Raw genomic sequence first — 20,113 nt, forward strand, 5'->3', positions numbered from 1 at the left:
GTGTCAAAATGGAAGAGAGCCTCCCTCCTGGCACCAGCTTGAAATGCACAATCTGTAACTACACGGCAGATTCTCTTATTACATTCCAGCATCACATCATGTCTCACCTGTCACAGGCGGCCTTCAGATGCAATCACTGCCATATCAGCTTCCAGAGCCACAGGGAACTCTTACAGCATCAGGACTTACATGGGCACGGCAGCAAACTTCACAGGGAAGGTAACGGCACAGAGCACTCCCCCAGGGGGCCGGAGGAAAGCCTCCAGCAGCAGCAGCAGCAGCAGCAGGCCCGCACTGAGCTGGCCAACAGGAAGGACGCTCTGCTCGGAAGTCCCAAAGGGACCCTCAACAAGGAGACCAGCACAGACGGGGAAGCTGACAAGGCTGAGAAGAAGCCCATGCTGTCTGTTCAGAAGGGAGAGGCCCACCCAGGCAGCAAAGCCAGTTTTTCTTACACTAGGATCAAGTCTGAGCCCTCCAGCCCCCGACTGGCCTCCTCCCCTGTGCAGCATAACATGCCTACATTTCCCATGGGCCCCTTCTTGTCTCAGTTTGCGTTCTCCCAAGACATTTCAGTAGTCCCGCAGGCTTCTGAGATTCTGGCTAAAATGTCAGAGCTAGTTCACCGGAGGCTGCGCCACGGAGGGAACAGCTACCCCCCTGTCATCTACAGTCCTCTTATGCCCAAAGGGGCCACCTGTTTTGAATGCAATATCACCTTCAGCAACCTGGACAACTATTTGGTCCACAAAAAGCACTACTGTAACAGCCGCTGGCAGCACATGGCCAAGTCCCCCGACTTCTCTGCCCTCTCGGATAAGGTCCCCGAGGCGGTCAGCCCCAACAGCGGTCACAGTTCTGTTAGCATGTTGGCCGGCTGCCACCCGTCGGAGGCTGACAGCCACCTCATGCAGTCAGCTTGCCTGAACTCCAGCGTGTTGGACATGATCAACGCTGGGGCTAAAGGCCCCGATAAGGATCTAGCAGGACAAGTGAAGAAGGTCTCCACGCCAACTGGGGCTGAGGAGAGGCTGAGTGACAAGCAGATGGAGGGGAAGAGCCCCAGCACAGGTTTGGTGGAAAGTGACAACGATCCGACCAAGACGACTTGCGACGCCTGTAATATCACGTTCAGTCGTCACGAGACCTACATGGTCCACAAGCAGTACTACTGCGCGACTCGTCATGATCCCCCCATGAAACGCATGCCCACCAACAAGGTGCCCTCCATGCAGAGAACCATGAGGAGCCGTAAGCGCAGGAAGATGTATGAGATGTGTCTCCCTGATCAGGACCACCAGAGGCCCCCTATGGGTCAGCCAGGTTTCCTTGGGGTTCCTTCCATGAACCCTTGCACATCCCAGGAAGCTGTAGAGAGCCTTTCAGACCGCTTCCATCCCCGCTGTGATATGTTCCCAGGTATGGTACCTAAACACCTGGAGGCCTCTCTGACTGTCACCAAACCCGTTCTAGCTCCCAAATGCAACATCGTGGAGCCACAGGAGCTGGACGCTCCCATTGACCTTAGCAAAAAATGCTCGCCGGTATCCGACAAGTCATGTAGCTCTCCCAAAAGACTTTTGGACTATCACGAATGCGCAGTGTGCAAGATAAGTTTTAACAAAGTGGAGAACTACCTGGCGCACAAACAGAACTTTTGCCCCGCAACAGCCGCCGCAACGGCCGCCGCCACTGCCGCACAGCAGCAGCAGCCACAACAGCAACAACAGCACAATGAGAGTGGCGGCCTGGAGACGACCATGTTCCCAGATGTGAAGAGTGAAAGCAGCGGTAACCCGGATGAAGTCTACGATAAGAACCCAGGCAAATGTGAGAAGAATGGCAACGGGAAGGTGATGGTGCAGAATGGAGGCATGTTTCCTCCACACCTGGGGCCTGTGCCAGGTCTCAAGTCTTTCGCTGAACCCCAGCTCATCCCATCAAAAGAGGACAGCAAGAATATGTTTCTGCCCCACTGCCTCTATCCTGGAGCAATAAAGAAGGTCAAAGGTCCTGAGCAAATATCGCCGTATTTTGGGATAAAACCAACTGACTACGGGGGGCCAGCGGTGCAGGGAGAGACCGGTGAACAGGAGCAAAGTGTTAATGGGGGAGGAGGTGCTGGAGGAGGAGAGACGGGAACAACCAGAGAGCAGGCCACACAGCCTGCTGCTAACGGCTGCCCTCACCCTGGCAAGGAACCCCTTCCCCTCCTGCCCAAAAACCGAGGCATGGTCATTGTCAACGGGGGGCACAAGTCCGAGGAGCGTTCAGGCACAGCACCGCCGCAGCAAGAGAACCAGCCCCAGCCAGACAGCCAGGCCCCCAATCCCTCACCGACGTGGGCCGCCGAAAATCAGACCGACTCCAACGAGAACATGTCGCCTTCCTCCAAGTCCCCAAACGAGGAGGCGGCGCCCACAGCCAATAAGGGCGTGAACGGCTCCGGAAGCGGCAAGTACTGCCGCCTCTGTGACATCCAGTTCAACAACCTGTCAAACTTTATTACCCATAAGAAGTTTTACTGTTCGTCACATGCTGCCGAGCATGTAAAATAAGAGAAGACACGTTCTTCATCCTCCCCCTCGCTCCTTCCCCCGACACCTTCCCCCCCTTACTGACTTTTCCTCCTTTCTTTTTTTTTTGGTACACTGTTGTGTCTGGAATAGTGCATCATGCAGTGCTAACCGCTGCTTGTGGACAATCAAGAGAAGCTTCTTCTTTCATCGTTTTAAGACTTACAAATGCAAAACCATTGGTTTAAAAAAAAAAGAAAAGAAAAGAAAAAAGAAAAAGAAAAATGGATCAAGAATAATATTGGTGCCACTTTCACATTAATTTATTTTACAATCAGTATTAATAGGAGTAGTGGTCTTAATTTAAATTCAAAATGAAATTTATATCAGAGTTGTTTGTAATGTTATTGTATAGTCATTCTTGTGTAGCACACATATTGTTTACACTGTAATGTAGGCTCAATGAAACAATAGACAATACAAAAATGAGATGCATTTTAGACACAAAAATAGCTACTGAGGCACTTGTGTATTCTTATTTGCTGTACCAGTTTCTGTATATGGCCAAAATGTCACTTGCAGTTTGCTACTAATGACTTGTTAGCCTTAAAAAGCCGCCGTTTTGGGGGGGTGGGTGGGGGTGATCACCAGGCACAACCCTGCATCTCACATTTTGGCATATACACATGGCTTTGCATACATATGTGGCTGTTTGTCCCTGTCTCTTTTCTTCAACTCAGATGTGGATGTTTTCATGAGGATGGCAGCATTCTTGTATAGTACTCGTATTTCTGTTTGATGATACACTTTGGTCTCCCTTTTTCAAATTTTGCTCTCAATGCAATACTTTGTAAATGAGGGAACATTACTGAAAGCAGTATTACGAAATGGGGACTGTGCATATAATTATTTGTAACCCCATTGGGAATTTAAAAACAAAAAGAGAAAAAAAAAAAAAGCAAGTTGTACAAGAATTAAGTTTATTGCTGACGAACAAGATGGGTTGGGAGGTCAGTGGGGGATACTGATGTAAAATGATCATTCCAATGTCCTGATTATGGGAGAAAATGTTTCTTAAAACGTTGTTGCTATGCATGTATATGGATGGAATTAAATTCCAGATCTGTTGGAAATTTTTATTTTGATGTGGTGTCATAATTAAACTTAAATCCTCAGGATAAACCAGTGCTTTCTGGTGTTTCTTTCACATGAATCTATACCAGAAAATAAGATCACTGCAGTGTTATACAAACAAACAAACACTTATATATATGTATATATATAAAGATTTATTTTTGAAAAAGATTTGCAGTTTTTAAAAAAAGTCCAAAGATCAGGAGGTCAGCTATATGCGAGTAACAAAATGAAGTGATGCAGCAGCGCAAGAGGACTCCATGTATCTTCCCTTGTGGCTATAACATGGCAGAATATTAAGACAGAACCAAGTGAGATAAAAAAAAAAGGTATCCGGTTGAGCGGTGACGTGTGTGTGGCCTTTGCATTGATAAGGAATAATGTATTAATTTTTTTGGTACTGGCCAATCAGGTGAAGAGCCTGAAATAACAACTTGAAAGATAAGATGAATCTAAGACAGGAAATACTTCATCACATTGAATACCCTCCAGTTATCTTCAATTAAAAAGCTTCCAATGAAGCAGAGCTCTGCAAAAAAGTGTGTTCTGAAATTGACTGCTTGATGAACCTTAGCAGACGTGTAGACAATCGTTCCAGATTGCTGCAAAGAAATGTTTTGTTTTGTTTTTTAAAGTAACTTGATTGTCTTATTACTCCATTCATGTCTGGGGTGTAGTTACATTTTGGACACGGGTCACTCGCTCTGCTGCTTGGCTTGTCGTTGGTTGACTAGCTTCCTCAGGTGCTGGCTGATGGCAGATGGCTTCTTGTAGATCATTCGCCGGTCTGCTCCTTTTATGTGAATGTGATTGGCCGACGGGTAGGATTCCTCCAGAAACCTCTTTTGAAGCTTCGCTACCATCTGGTGCATGGGGAATATGATTTACCATGTTATTAGAGCATTGTTCAGTCACTGTACCAGACCTAATGATGCAGCATGAAGTTGTGCAGTTACAGTAAAGGCACTCACTCGGTTTAGGTGTTCTGGCATTTGCATGTCAAAGGAGTCCCCCGTGAGCACGCTCACTGATGTCCTGCTGGAGAGGGGCTTAAACTTTGTTATGTCCCTTTGAAAGAAAAAAAGAAAAAAAACCAGAATAATCATTTTGTTTAATATTTTTGAAGTTCACTTTGAATTCCACATGCAAATGTGCAAAAACATCCAGAAAAATATGGGGAAAAAAAAAAAAGCGTCTACATATCTTTGCCATACCTTACTTGAGCTGCACTTTCATTCAGAAAGTAATGCTCATCGACAGCAGCACTTTGGTGCGCAGGGTTACTTTGTAGGTATTTCTGTAGGAACAGAAAAAAAACCCATGAAAGATCAATACAGGCTAACAAAAACAAAGAATTTCCACAGTTATCAGAAATGTACGGCAGCCCTGAGAGGTCAAATGGACTCCAACTTAAGAAAACACCAACAAATAGAAAAACGCTGCCAAAGCACATAAAACACACACACACACAAACACAGTGGAAATGGAAAAAAAAACGGAGAAGGAATAAAGTAAAAGATTGCACTGAGGCACGCTTAAAAGTTCAGAGAGGTCATCGATGTTGTGAGGGAGAAAGGGGCAATGCGAGTTTCCTAACATATTGTAGATACATCTTCTTTTCTGTTAACTTTTCGGTTCTGCACTTTCGTCACGTTATCGTCTCCCCAAAAACTTCAGTTGTGTTTTGTGAGCTTTTGCAGCATTTTTCTCTTTGCTGGTGTTTTCTTAAGTTGGAGCGTTTGACCTCTCAGGGCCACCGTACAAAAGAGAACACAAACAAAAAACACGGTCGCTGATGGTCACTATTTAACAAAAACTAAACTAACCATTCAGGTAGATGCGTGCAAACATCCACCGTATCCTTGTTAACCTCATCAAAACTGCACAGGTGAAACATTCTCTCCCCGTTTGAGACTGAAAGCATTTAGTTACTCCAGCCAAACACAGATCTGAACAGACCGTTGATTTCTTCTCAGGCACGCAATAAAAATGGGCAGCACAAGTATCTGATCAACTCTGGCGTTGGCCAACTTGTGATGGCAAAGAAACTGGGTGATAACGTCTGCAATTGTCGCAGTTTACCTGCCAAAAGTTGCCCAAAGAAGGACAACCTGTGAAACCGGCAGCACGGTCTCAATCAACCGAGGCTCACTGATGTGCAGCAATGTGTGGCTTGTGTGGTTAAATGCCACTGCTGAAAGCTCCTATAGAGGGTGCATCTATGAATCGGACAGAACTTAAATGAAGAAACGTGAGATTAACAGAAGACCTAGTTTGTTGTGATGAATCGCATTAAAAAAATGTTTTATACATAAAAAGTTCTGTGCAAATTATTAGACACTAAAAGTAAATATCCTTTCGAGAACTCATGTCACTAATGTGCGAACTAATGTTTGTAAAAATACTGTACACTTCATACAAAGTGCAAACTAAACCAAACTTCCTGCCTGTGTTTTGCCCTTCACATAATTTTTCACATCAGTTGCAGGACTCCCTATTCTTCCTGTGTTCTTTCTGAATCAATGTTTGGGGTCTTTGTGGTGCTAGTTGATGAATATGATGGGATTGATTGGAGTTGCATGATGGAAAAAAAATTCTAAAGAGTCTTTAGAATAACTTTTGCACAGTAAAAGTAAAAAAAACTAACTGTGCAGGTGCCCATACCCGCTGATGGGTAATTGAGCAATCCCAATTAAAGAATTAACAAGTCAATTTTGGGGGCATGTGAATAACCTTATTCCACAGTCACCTTTTTTACCTGTCTTCACATGCCTCTAATCCCATATCAACTCATACAAACCTTTTATGTTTGTCTAAAAACCCAAGATCCCTGGACAAACAGCTCCATGCACAATGCAATGTCTTTCAGTGAGAACAAAAACGCCCCCAACTTCTTTCTTTCCGCCACAGAAAAATTATATTAGCAGAATAATTTGTAAAAGATGGGAAAAGTAGTGATAACGTTTTCTATAGTAAGCCGATCTGAATGCAGTGAAGGCAGTGTCCATCTCATTCAGCAGAGCAGCTCAGAGCAGGAACAAACTGATAACACTTCTGAAATCTGTCTCTTGTTCTCGGGCTGAAAAAAGTTCACCGCGCTTCAGAATTCACGGGAATTTGGAAAATCGAGCAGAACTCGCCTTTAACTTCATCCGTCACCTGCACGCAATGAAACCAGTGCTTTCATCACTGCGGCAAACAATTCGGGTCCAGTTCAATTAAGCAGCGGTTACATGTACATGCCCTTGAGAAATGGAATGCATGCTATATTGAGTCCGGTGTGTATGTGTGTGTGAGTCTCTGTGTGTACATTATAACCTTCACTAGCCTGTCTAAAAAACCTTTTTCTGTCCTTGGAGAATTCAAGCACAATGATGTCCTTATCTCCTTGGCAACAACCGTAACACTTGAAAAGCTGAAATAGGTCCCTCATCACTGCTGCCATCAAATCGTGGGTGGCTGGCAGCAGAGAACAAGGCGTCTTAACAAACTGTTCTCATTCATCCCCTAGCATACGTCACTGCATCGCACAGACAACTGCAGGAGACGAGTGAGCAGATGTGAGCAGATGTTAGAAAAATGTCACTCAAAGTTCATTAAAGGGTTAAAAAAAAAGGAAGCAGGAATTAACTTCTCTCTAATAGTCTGTCTCTAATGTCCCTGACATGACTGTCACGGCCTTTGTTTTTCTGCTAATACAGGCATCAGTGTGTAGAGAACATTTCTCCGTGCTTTTAAAGATACTGGCTTGTTGTTGTTCATCATCGAAATCCATTACTACCCCCGAGCCTCTGATGTTTTTCAATAGGACGTGGAAATGACTACAGGACTTCATGACAGGCAGAAGTGCCACAGCTGTATGTGTGATTCACAGACAAATCTGAGTATGGACAAATGCAAAATAACCCCTCCTCCCTCCTCTATAGGTGAAAAAAAACCTCATCTGCAATACACAGCAAAAGACGCTTGTAGCTTTTATTAACAGCCTCTTCCTCACACACCGTATGACCTGTCAAAAGGCCAGGTTTTACAATATAGCAGGCATCACGAGATGCAGGGCATCACGCATCGTGTCAGCTCCAGGAGACGGGTTCAATTCTGGTTTATTTAAACTGTCTCGTGTCATATCATGCCCAACTCACAGTCTCTGACATTATGAAGACAAACGCTCCTGCTATCATCACCCACTCGCATCTCTGCTGAGGAGGAGACGCGATTGTTCTCGCATTAGCGCCATCCTGTGGCTGCACGGGAAAAGGTGAGAGGGAAAAGATTTGGATGCCTGAAAGATATCAATTTTTACTGCTGATTTTAATTCAGTTAAACGAACACGCGCGATAGATGAAAAAGGAGGGGGGGGGGGGGGGGGGGGGCTTATTCAGCCTACAAAGATGGCATGTTATGATAGTACCTCTGTACCCTGACCATTAGTTACATACTCCCAAATCCCTTTAAAGTCACACTGTGTCACATTCACACAACATTAAAGCAACATTTCAGTGTTTTAATGTTGAGGACGTCCTTCACTGTAGACGCATGTATAGTGTGTCAGCCTGACCTGTCGCTGAATGACCTCTTCTGAGACATTCTCGCCTTTCACAGTCGGTTCAATGGCCCCCAGTATGATCAGCATGCGGCTCAGCCCCGTGGCCGCTGAAAACTGCTTGGCTTGGAATGAAGGCACCACCTTACCATACCTGAAAAAAATGACAAGACATACAAGACCTTGAGCAGGAGAACAGCTTCGGCTTTTTAAAGTCCTGTGGTAACAGCGTGACAGTAACCGTTACAGCAGTGTCATGTTTCTGTCCTCATGAACCCACATTTAATATCCAATTAGGAATATTTAGCTCGCGTGTTTGCTAAATGCTACATGACATTAGTTAGCTAGCTTTTTGCAGTAATGTCAGTTCATCGCAGATTATCACATAAAGCAACCGCTTTCTCATGTTCGAAACAATGTTAAAGAGATATGTACGATTTGAAATTCTGTGTTGTGTTCTGTTTAAGTTGGCTTTTTTCTTTGTTCTGTGTTTTTTCTTCCGGGAAAAGGACAAAAGAGAAAAACGAAAAATGATTCAAAAGTTCTTACAGTTGCAGTTAAGGCACTCTGTCAACAAAACAAACTATAAGCTACATGCTCTGAACTATAACACAGGTAAGATGAGAAGAAAACTGAATCATGTTTGTGAATAAATGTAATTAACAATTTAAATCTGACGGAGCAATCTTTGCTTAAAAGCCTGTTTAGCTCACAGATCGAACTGAAATGAGGACATTTTACATCCCTGATCATCTGATCACGACCCGTTTCATATTACAACAGTCACCCTTTAAATGAGCGGTCATCCTCAGAGACCTAATGTTCACAGCTGTAAATGACTGAGATGGTCTTAAACCGCAAAATAGCACGCTAAGGCTCTGAATGGTGCCATGATTGAGAAAGGCCACACGTAACAACTCCAGCGATGTCACACATACTATTTGCTTTTCCTCAAGTCTTTTTCAACCATAAATCTTAAAATTTGTCTTTAAAAACATTTGCCTGGGGAATGAGAAATACTGTTTTTTTTTCTTTTTTAGCAGGTGAGAGAAGTAGAGCTGCAGGATTTTGTAACTCAGGAGCCCCAATCGGTTTCAGCTCACTGGTGCTCTGAATTGACTGGTTTCAGCCTGCAGAGCCCAATCAATAGTGCCACTCGCCACTGCTGCCGCTATTGCCGTGCCCCGCACCCTGCCTCTACATAGAGCACGCACACTGCAGATCTGTACCCCTGCACGGAGAGACACTCCTACCTGTTTCAGTCTGATCTGGATCAGATTTCAGCACTGTTCTAGCCCTGTCTGTTCCAACATCTGAAACAACTGTGAACAGGTTCTATACATTTTCAGCCCCTGCGTTACACCCAACTAAGGAACGGTTAAACACTTAAGTATTGATCATTTTACAAATGGAATAATTGGTTTGGGGATTTAAAAAAATAACAGAAATTGTTAACTTTTCAGCTGCAAAATATTAAATTATTAAAACAAAGAATAAAAAACAAACAAAAGGGCAAATCCAGGTATTCAAGAATGTATGACTATCATATATTTCTGGTTTCTGTGGGTCATCCTCAAAATAGGCTGGAGCAAAGTAGACCAATCACTGAAAAAAGGCATTCTTAGATTGGCAGAAAATGCACAAATCTCATTCATTAGGTCAAATGCGTGTGAATTTAGCTCCCTATGGCTACAAAAGAACTACAATTTGAATTTCATCTGAAATTCTAATTTGGCCAGCACTTAATGTGTGGTTATATGCTTCCCAGCCACTGCAGGGTGAGCAATTGGATTCTTTGAGTCCCTTAGCTATTGCAATTTTGGCTTGTAAACCAGGATCAGATATGAAAAAAACAACAACAACAACAACAACAAGTCACTACAATACAGCAACAACTTGTAAATCACAAGATAGCAGGGCCGTAAAGTATAACCCTGCTTTACCTGTATAAAATTAACATCATCTTGTATTTAGTAAGAGTTTAAACTAGCAAGAGAGACCATAATCTGATCAGGAAAATGTCTACTGAGTATTATTATACAAATATTTAAGGAGAAGGGTCATTTTCTTTATGCTGCAGTACACTGAAAGAAAATTATTGTAATCACATCCAAAGAATTTGCTGTCTTGCTGCATCTGAAACAGTCGAAGTTGAGGGTCTGTGACTGCTCACGGTCCGATTCTGCACTTAGAAAGACTTTGGAGCATCAAGGTGATGAAGCCATCATTTCAGTGTGCATGTAAAGCAAGAAGGTTCTAATCCACCAGCTGGGTGGAGCCATTCTGTGTCTCCTTGTGTTTGCATGGGTTCTCTCCACGTGCTCTAGCTTCCTCCCACAGTCCAAAGACAAGCAGTTAGTGGCTTAATTGGTGGCCGCAGGTGTGAATGTGAGTGTGAATGGTTGACTGTCTCTCTGTGTTAGCCCTGTGACAGACGGGTTACCTGCCCAGGGTGTACATTGCCTCTTGGCCTGTGACAGCTGGAAGTCGAACCCCTGACCTAAAGCTCCAAACATCGTGTAGTGTTACCCCCCTACATACACACACACTCTTACACAACCTGACAAAGCCACTAGAATGGCTTTAGACTCTTTTCATTTAATACATACCTCAGATAAATCAAAAATATCATCAGCTCTTTTCCACAAACTTACCAATGCTTGAATTATAATAGCACAAGGCAGCATTTCTTCAAAGAAACTACACTTCACAACATGTAGGTTTCCCTTCCATTATCCTGCTCACATCATATAACCAACACAAACATGCACCTTTCATGTGTAAACTAACCCATCTGACCTGTTGTTGATATGCGGTACCCAAAGAACTGTAGCTTGGCATATCGAGCTCTGCTCCACCAAAGCACATCACTGCTGATTGGTCAGACAAAGCTGATAAATAACAGCAGAGAAAGCACGATCAGCTGCCACCAGCAGCTGTGTAAAGATAACACATCTGCCATATTCACGGTGGAAGAAACGCGCCCTTCGGGTCAATAATGGATACAGACAGAGGGAGAAAAGAAACTACTGCTCTAATTCTCAGTCTTCAGTAGACAGAGAAAACTTTTCAAATCAGACCTCCGGAGAGTGACATTTTGACATTTTCATCTCCCTTTCCACAGTTTTCCCCTGAAGTCATTCTGGCACCACAATTTAGAACTGACTCTTCGACCTGGCTCTTAAGGGACTTCTCATTCTCTGCACATTTTCCACCTGTCACCCTTTTCTTGCCCCTTGGTTCCAAAAATAAAGGAGAAGGGGGGGTGAAAAAAAAAATCTCCCTATCAGCCTTCCAATTCGAATCTGGTCAAATCATTGCTGGGTCTGGCATTGAACATTATTTCAAGGATTCTCCAGCCACCTGTCCTATTCCCTCCTCTTTTTTCCATTTTTAATTCTGCCCCCGAGTGAGGATTATGCGAAGCAAGGCATGCGTGTCAAAGGGAAATTTAGTGGGTAAAGACAGCCAAGATTGGCGGGATGAATTAAACAGATAACGGGAGGAGACGAAGTGGGGGAACCATGTAGAGCAAAACGCCTCACCGATGTTGGTCATTTCAGAGGGGCTCTTTTTTTTTTTTTTTCCCTTCTCCCCACAGGAGCGAGGAGGCAATATCTAAATTAATAAAGTGATGAAATGAGTTTGTGCCGTGGACTTTCTGCTGTTTGACTTTCCCATCTGGATTAGTGCAGGCTGAATGGACGCTCTGTTACTTTTGTTACAACTGCGCAATTCACTGTCGGAATTTGGCCCAATAGTGATAAGGCTCCCCTCCTCCTCCTCATTACCATCTCATTTCATATGCAGGGCCTCTGTTACCTGAGAGCCTGCTCACACACAAAACACGAACTATTACACGAGCTTCTGCCAACTATTACAATGAGCACAGAACATTTAAACACGGACTATTACAGAGGGCTCAACTAACTATTACGCCGAAGGAAGATTTCTTAAGAAAAAAAAAAAAGTGATAGAGACCATTAGAAAAAGGCAGGCGTATAAACGTGGACGTGATGGGGCCTTTATCTCTGACTCTTTCAGTGTAGATTAATCAGCCCAGCCTGAATAAACTGTCCTTTTGTATATATTTTGTATGCATCCAAAAAATTTACTAAAACATGGAAATAATATAGAAAATCTAACATTTGATGAAAAACGAGCCAGTACAGGAAGTGCTGCTCCTTCAAGGACAGAAAAAAAGTAAGACCTCAGCACAGTGACATTTTGCCACTTCTTACGTTGTATTTGCGACACATTAAAAAACAAGAGAGGTAACCTTTACATTTTAACCCGACCTTTGTAAAACAGACATGCTCCTTGTGTTGTGCAGCACTACTCATATTTAAACTGTTTTCAACATACTTCAATACATAGAAATGAATCACACCTGGACATTTCTACCTTTAACATTCAACATTCGGGTTTTATGTTTGATTCTTATAATGTTTTATCATCTTTTACAGCAAACCTGGACAGTACTTACACCGCTTCACTAGTTCAACCTTTTTCCATAATAGATTTAAATAATTTTTCACTGGAAATTTCGACACACAATGCCCCATAATGAGAAAAAAGTTTGCTTGAAATGTATTAACAATTTAAAATAGAAATATGACATGCACATAAATGCCATGACAGCATTCTGTGGTCTGATTAAACACAAATTGAACACTTTGACCTGAATGACGAGCGTCATGTCTTGTGGAAACCAGGCGCTGCTTATCATCTGGCCAACATCATCCTTACAGTAAAGTGTGATGGTGGCAGCATCATGGAGCTAGTCAGGGTTGAGGGAAAGATGATGTACAAAGACAACCTTGATGATAACCTGCTCCAGAGTGCTCTGGATCTCAGACTGGGGCAAAGGTTCTAACAGGACACCAACCCGAAACATGCAGCCAACGTAACAAAGAAGTGACCTCTCTGTGAATGTCCCTCAGTGGCCCAGCCAGAGCCCAGACTTGAACCTGATTGAAGATCTCTGGAGAGATCTCAAAATGGTTGTGCACTGACACTCCCCCATCCAAGCTGATGAGAGAGTCTGCAAAGAAGAATGAGAGAAACTGCCAAAAAATAAATAAAAATAGGTGAGCAGAGTTCGTAGCATCATATTTAGAAAGACCTGAGGCTGTAATTGCTGCAACAAAGTACTGAACAAAGGTTATTGATACTGATGTACACTGTTTTATATTTTGAAAACATTTGCAAGAACTTCAACCAAACCTTTCCAGTTTGTGTTACGAGGTCTCGTGTGCAGAATTTTAAAGTGAAAAGAAAATTAGATCCATGTTGGAATAAGGCTGTAACATGACTAAATGTTAAACAAGTGAAGTGCTGTGAATACTCTCTGGACATACTACACGTTAAAAGAGAGTACACTAGCTTTAGGAAGGTAGGAAATACAACATAAGGATCGGCAGACGTTCACTGACATAGTAAAAGAATTCCAGCTAGATTTTCTGTTGCTAACCAATTTCATATTAAAGTCCCTTAACTCCACTTAAATGTGTGTTTTTCCAGAGACATTAGAGCGGGAGAGACAGCACTCAGCGAACACTAATGTATGGGAGAGCTCTTTGAGCCCAAAGAGACAATTAACAACGGAGCAGGGAAAACTCTGAGCATGCAGGCTAACAGCAGAGATTCACGACACTTTCAACGATGTGCTGGCAGATATTTTTACTCATTATGGTTTTAAAGGTGTAGGTCAGAGCACTTACTGTTATTCTTGTCTTACTGCATCCATAATGGAAAACTGAGTATGAGATGCTGATTCTGTCCATACTCTGTTTTCAGAACAACTTGGAGAGTTTTTTTTTAATATTTTTAAATCTTGATTTTTTTCCCCCCAAATCAGATTTGATTAGTGATTCTATACATGCAGCTTTGTTGTTATTGTTGTTTATTTCCAGTGCCATTAAGCTTTAAAATTCAAAACGTTCATTTAAATACTGGATTCAATAACTATACAAATAAGTGCCATGGGGCATTACCAAGATGGTTGCCAGGTTCTGTGACATCCTACTTTTCATTTTGAACGTTTCACCTTTTCTAATGAATAACATATAACAATAATAAAAAAAACTGTCCTCAATCAGTCCTCAATATCCATGATTTCCTTCCAGCTCTGGAAGCCAGTTCATCTCACTTGATTACCAACCCATCATTTGTACGAGACGCACTTTGAAACCTCGCAAGCAAAACATTTTCTTAAGTGTTAAGAATCCTTCCAAACAGGAAATAAGAGCATAATAACTTAATTGTCTAAATTAAAAGGAAAAGTTAAACACCGACATGTAATACTGAGCACAACCACAAGGTGCCAGTGTTGCACCACGGTCAGTTCCCTGCCTGCTCCTCCCTGCATCAATACTATAGGTTACACTGGGGTAAATACACAGGGGCCGGGACAGCCCTGTTTCATTAGCACACCATAACAGCAATAGTTACTCTTACAGTGGTTCTAATTACAATTAACTGCCATTCCTGACTCATCGGGGATTCAGTGAACAGCTGAGTCGGGGAAAGACAGCAGGAAGCTCTTGCCACAGTGGGAGCCATTTCAGAACCACAGTGTGATTCATAATGAATGACACACTTATGAAGCAATGGATGAGAACCCATGCTGTATATGTGAAGAAACTGTGTTGTGTAATTTGACTAGCCTTATTATCATGTCACAAAACATACCACAAGACATATTTCCTCATATTAAATATAGTCTCTACTCCCTTCCCTTGCTCCCACCATACAGCAGCCCGGGGCTGGGTGGTTGCTGCCAATCTCAGCAGAGGATCCCCGAGGAGGTTTTAGAGCAGGGCTGTTCTCCGGTGAGTTATTGAACGCAAACCGACGCTGAAAGCGAATGGGCTCTGAGGGGGCAAGTGGGTATGTCGTCACTGCTGCTGCTGTTTACCAACGAAGGATAAAAGAGACAGGGAGCAAGAGAGCTCAGAGATTACATAATGCCACTTAAAGTATTAAATTACTGCTGTAGCAATCTGAGTATAATTGGAAGGTTTAAATATCACAATAAGGGAAGGGACCATACAGAAGTAGGGGGGATGAGAGAAAATTCTGTTACGCCTGTAAATTTATCCACTAACGAAGTGCAGGGTGGACGGATGGAAACACTTGGACTGAACCTGTCTGGCTTATAAATCACGCCAGCAGCAACTGTGAGTGGCCGAAGGGTCGTCAATCAAAACGACAGTCATACGTTGCCCGTCATACAGAGCAGGCTCCAGGTGAGCCGCGAAACGTGTCTAACTGCTGCACAACACGGCACGCTGTGTGGCCAGCAGTGTGTGATGTGCAAATATAGAGTACGTGCATGCATAAATGTTTGTGTTATCATGACTCGGAGTCTGTCTGTGTCCGTGCTTTGTGGAGAATATTAATGAGCAGCGGGATGATGAACGGTGCACAAAGTGTCATTTTCACTTTGGGACTCCAAACTCACTCAGGGTTAGATCCAGGCCCGCTGCCACAGCTGTCAGGCCCACACTGGGACACTCTACAGAACAACCTCCTTCATCTTCCTCTTTACATGCATCATGTATTCTAATTTACAGCAACAGAATGCACTGAAAATATGCTGGATTTATACAGCACGCGCACATAAACTTGTTGGGACAGTCTCAGATGGAATTCTTCTGTTCTAAACATGATAATAGATTCAAACACCAAAAACTAAAAACACACCTAATAATTAGAAACACTTAAAAGACCTGAGATTGAGAAGAAAGGGATAAAGAGATGTTCAAGCAGTGCTCCTCTGAGGACTGAGTTACACTAAACACAGTAATAGTACATTAAAACGGAGCGTCTGTCAATGAATCAGCATTCATTAAAAGGACCATCCCATTAGACAAGACCACTCCCCTCTGTTTCTGCTCTCTGAGCAAATATATTCCCAATGGCTTAAATTAGTTTTATATCACACGTGTGCACGCCTGGCTGCAGAAAGACAGGAATGTGTAAAACTACAGCAAAACTCTTGCTTTAAATGCAGCATTGTTCGTGTAATTGTTTTGGTACTTAACACCAACCAATCTGCCTCATTCCAGCTGGAATCTCTGATCATTAAATGGCCATCTAGAGAGTCAGGGCAGTCTGACTGTCAACGCAGTTTTCATCCATCATTACAGAGCGAGAGAAAGAGAGGAAATGAGAAAAAACATGGACGAACGAGAGGACTGTAACCGAGTTTGTACATTCGGTCTTTCTCAAAGAAATGCTTGCTCAGCAAAAAAATGTATGAGGAGTTAAAAAGAGAAGAATCACCATTTAGATTCTTTACAGATACAATACTTGATTCATGAAACAAAAGAACCAATTTCCTAGTCGAGTGTTTGGATTAAGCTGAAAAAAACCAAAGCAAAAGGAATGACGTGATTGATGGAATAACCTGAGATTGCTCAGAGCATTCAAGGGTGCGTGAACTACTAATCACCAGGCTAAAAACGGACGCCAATCAAGTTCAAACTGAACAAAGTCATAGACAGGGGAAAGTTAAGAGACTTAGATAAGAGCTCGAAGCATCATAGTGAATTCCTGTAGATCAAGGATCAGGAAGTCATCATGAAAAAAATGGGAACACACTCATTCATACTGTTTATGATGAATGAGAAAGAAAAGATTTGAACTTTTACCTGCCTTGTTGTGTTTTGTTGGATGTGTTTTGTGGTGTGTGTGAGCACACGAAGGACAAATTCTTATAAACCGTGTTGCTGAAACAGCTACAGGAAGTTTGAACTTGAACTCGACGCTGGAGCAAAGGGCAGTTGTGCTGTAAGCAGCTACGGTTGGCTCTTTGTAAGAGAAACCTTGGTGGTTCATCTAATATTAAAATCAGGATGCCAGTGGAATTAAACTATAAGCTATTAGACATCTTTAAAGGAAAAGTTTAAAAATTGCTCATCTGAATATTTGTAGCCTTCAAAATAAGCTGCAAGAATTAAGTGCTGTGCTATCTGAAAAAGCTTAACGTATTATTTACCTATAAATACACCAGTAGTTGATATCGAGGTAGGATTACAGGGATTTGGTATATACAGAGAGGATTGGAATAAATATAGAGAAGGCATATTGAAAAAATACTGACTCATTCGGAATTAGATGGCAGTAACGCATCTGAAAAAAATTAGGACGGCAGCAACAAATGGCTGGAAAAGTAAGTTGTACTAAAAGAAAACATCTCGCAACTAATTACTTTCATTGGCAACATGTCAGTCACATGACTGGGTACCAAAAGAACATCTTAGAGAGGTCAGTTTCATTAACTGCAAAAAAGCATATCTCTAAAACTGTGGAACAATTTCAGAACGGTTTTCTTTGAATATCGCTTCATTGACAGGATATAATATCATCAAAAGATTCAGAAAATCTGGAGAAATCTCAAGGCTGAAAAATGAATACTGAGTGCTCATGATCTTAATGGCCTAACACAGCACTGTATTAAAAATGGACATGATTATGTCATGGAGATCACTACATGGGATCACATCACTGTCAGTAAACGTTCAGTATTCAGACCAATCAGTCATGTAATGCTGCTGTTATGGATTAAATAGAAAATAAAAGATTATCTGATTTTTTCAGGCTAAAACAGGCTTTATATTCAAAGTCTAGATAAAGCAAGACCAAAGCCTCTGAAATGCATTTCACACTCCTTTCTATTAACATGCTCACACAAACAGATACTGAGAGTTTGGTTTAAATTAAAGAAATAAGGCTCCTTTTTCAAGTGGAAAGATGAAAATGATTCTCTGCTCACACTGGTGAAACAAAAACGGACGGTGCCGAGTGACCCCGACCCGTGGACGGCTTTTGTGCCGAATGCAATTTGTCCAGACGTACGCCGAAGCTTCTCCTAATCTCAATGATAGACCCTGTGCTTGATTTTTCATCAGGCGGTATTATCTATGCTCGCAAGCAAATACGACACATGCTGCGATGTCTGCAGCCCAAAATCCCAAGTAAGAAAGCTGACCCTTTACAACAAGTGTGCGAAAGCAAACGCCTACACACGCACGAACACACACACGGCATTCTCAGGAGATGGTGCTGATTCATTTTGTAGGATGTAACAGAACTAATTTTGGGAGAGAGCCTCTGTTAATGAGCTGGTCTTTGATGTGTAAATCCTCCAGTCCCAGAGCAAAGCTGATACGGTCTCCCCACAATCCTGCTCAGGTGCAGTCCTGCTCCCTCCTGCATTACTTATCTTGTCCACCAAATAATATAAGACCTCATACAGCTAATAAATCTACATCGAAGACGGAGAAGACATGCAAGTTTGTGAAACAAACAAGGTAAAACAAGGAAAATGATGAAGTAACGCAAGAATGTCAGTGGTGTGGTGACGCTGGCGTGAGCGGACTGGTGCTGAACATGCTTTGGGTCTTCGTGCAGTTTCCCTCATTCCTACTTAGTCATCCATGGAAATCAAAGCACAGATGATGGAGCTGTTTTTTTAAACTGACTAAATGTAAGTCTTTGCAGAAGCAATATATAAATGAAATCAGCCATAGAGTAATTGGATCGCTGCTGCCGTGTCATGTACCCAGTGAAATGAATGCCTATTAATCAGAGGATAATTGAACACATACCCCTGATAAATGGTGCTGCTCCACTTTGAGTCCCGTACAAATTAGGCCATTTTCAGGGATCCATTTCTTATCTGCCTTCACTCATCCTTATACAGGCTGTGGCCTAATACTGGCAGACAGAGCTGTGGTTGCAACATTTCTAAATAACCTTCCTTTCACCACTGATTTTACCATCCTGTTATTTACATTCTTATGCCATATGCAGTCCTTTACGTCTCCATCTGTTCTGATTTGCCTCTCTTTGCATCCTTTATTAATTATATCTGTACAAAGATATACGAGCAGAATTTTTGCACAGGAAACAAAGATGTGATAAACATGTTCATTTGCCAATTTAAAACCTTTAATGGTAACTTGTGGTTCTCCAAAGCTCAGTATCAGGCTAGTTTATTTTATGCTAAACCAATGTAGTCCCTCAAAATTATTATTTTTGTACGATACAAATTAATTTTATTGGGGCATAAATCTAGAATTGCTTTTGGATAACTGTGAAAAATTACAAGCGAGTTGGATTTTTAATAAGGCCGGAATTTAATTAAGATTTAACTAATCAACTCTGGTGAAAAAAATAAATAAATAAAAAAATGTTATTTTTATAAAGCTCATTTCTATTCAGTTATGTTAATGAAAGCATGTCTAAAGTAAAAAATTATGGTGGAAACAATTTATACCAAAGCAAATCTACCACAGTACTCGTATAAAATCATGGACTTCTTTAATCAAGCTTCAGTGTACACCAATCATCCACATCTAAACCAGGTGAAGTGAATAACACTGATCACCTCACACAGCTCAACGCTCGGGTGGGAACTTTTTACACTCATAATTCAATTTTGGCAACTGTCAAATCTTTTCATCGCTCCATCAGACTTTTTCTGACTTTCAGTCCAGTTCTTTTGTAATGAGGCATTTTTTTCCTTGTTTCACTTCCTTAAGAATGCAACCTAGGTCTCGAATGAAGTCGAGAGGAGACCGGGCCTTTGCAACCGTGGCACCCAGACTCTGGAATAACCTCCCTGTACATATTCGTACTGCCGAGTCTATCCAGTCTTTTAAATCACGTCTTAAAACTTATCTTTTTACTTTGGCCTTTGATTCTAACTAGTTGGCTGTTTTAGCTTATTGTGTTGTTACCTATTGTTTGTTGTCCTGTTTTATTGTTTGTTTTAATTGTCTCGTGTTTTAACTGACTGTGAAGCACTATGGTCAACACTGTTGTTTTAATATGTGCTATATAAATAAATTTTGATTTGATGATTTGATTTGAAGAATAGCTTCCTGACAGCCACTGAGACCATTTCTGA

The 20,113-nt window shown here is 42.1% G+C and overlaps 2 protein-coding genes across 2 annotated transcripts in view; one reads left to right on the top strand and one right to left on the bottom strand.

The window, feature by feature from the left end:
- zfpm2a (zinc finger protein, FOG family member 2a) overlaps nt 1-3,696 on the top strand; it is a 120,070-nt gene extending 116,374 nt beyond the window's left edge. Inside the window, exon 8 of the mRNA XM_006794782.2 lies at nt 1-3,696. Within this exon, the coding sequence (XP_006794845.1) occupies nt 1-2,558 (2,558 nt within the window). The 3' untranslated portion in view covers nt 2,559-3,696.
- si:dkey-122a22.2 (uncharacterized) overlaps nt 3,461-20,113 on the bottom strand; it is a 25,522-nt gene continuing 8,869 nt past the window's right edge. Inside the window, exons 8-11 of the mRNA XM_006794781.3 lie at nt 8,209-8,347; nt 4,865-4,947; nt 4,622-4,718; nt 3,461-4,513 (exon numbers count right to left, since the gene is read on the bottom strand). Of these exons, the coding sequence (XP_006794844.1) occupies nt 4,346-4,513; nt 4,622-4,718; nt 4,865-4,947; nt 8,209-8,347 (487 nt within the window). The 3' untranslated portion in view covers nt 3,461-4,345. The remainder of the gene's footprint in view (nt 4,514-4,621; nt 4,719-4,864; nt 4,948-8,208; nt 8,348-20,113) is intronic.

Source organism: Neolamprologus brichardi, chromosome 11 (assembly GCF_056152115.1).
Source record: "Neolamprologus brichardi isolate AB-2024 chromosome 11, ASM5615211v1, whole genome shotgun sequence".
NCBI classification, from domain to species: Eukaryota; Metazoa; Chordata; class Actinopteri; order Cichliformes; family Cichlidae; genus Neolamprologus; species Neolamprologus brichardi.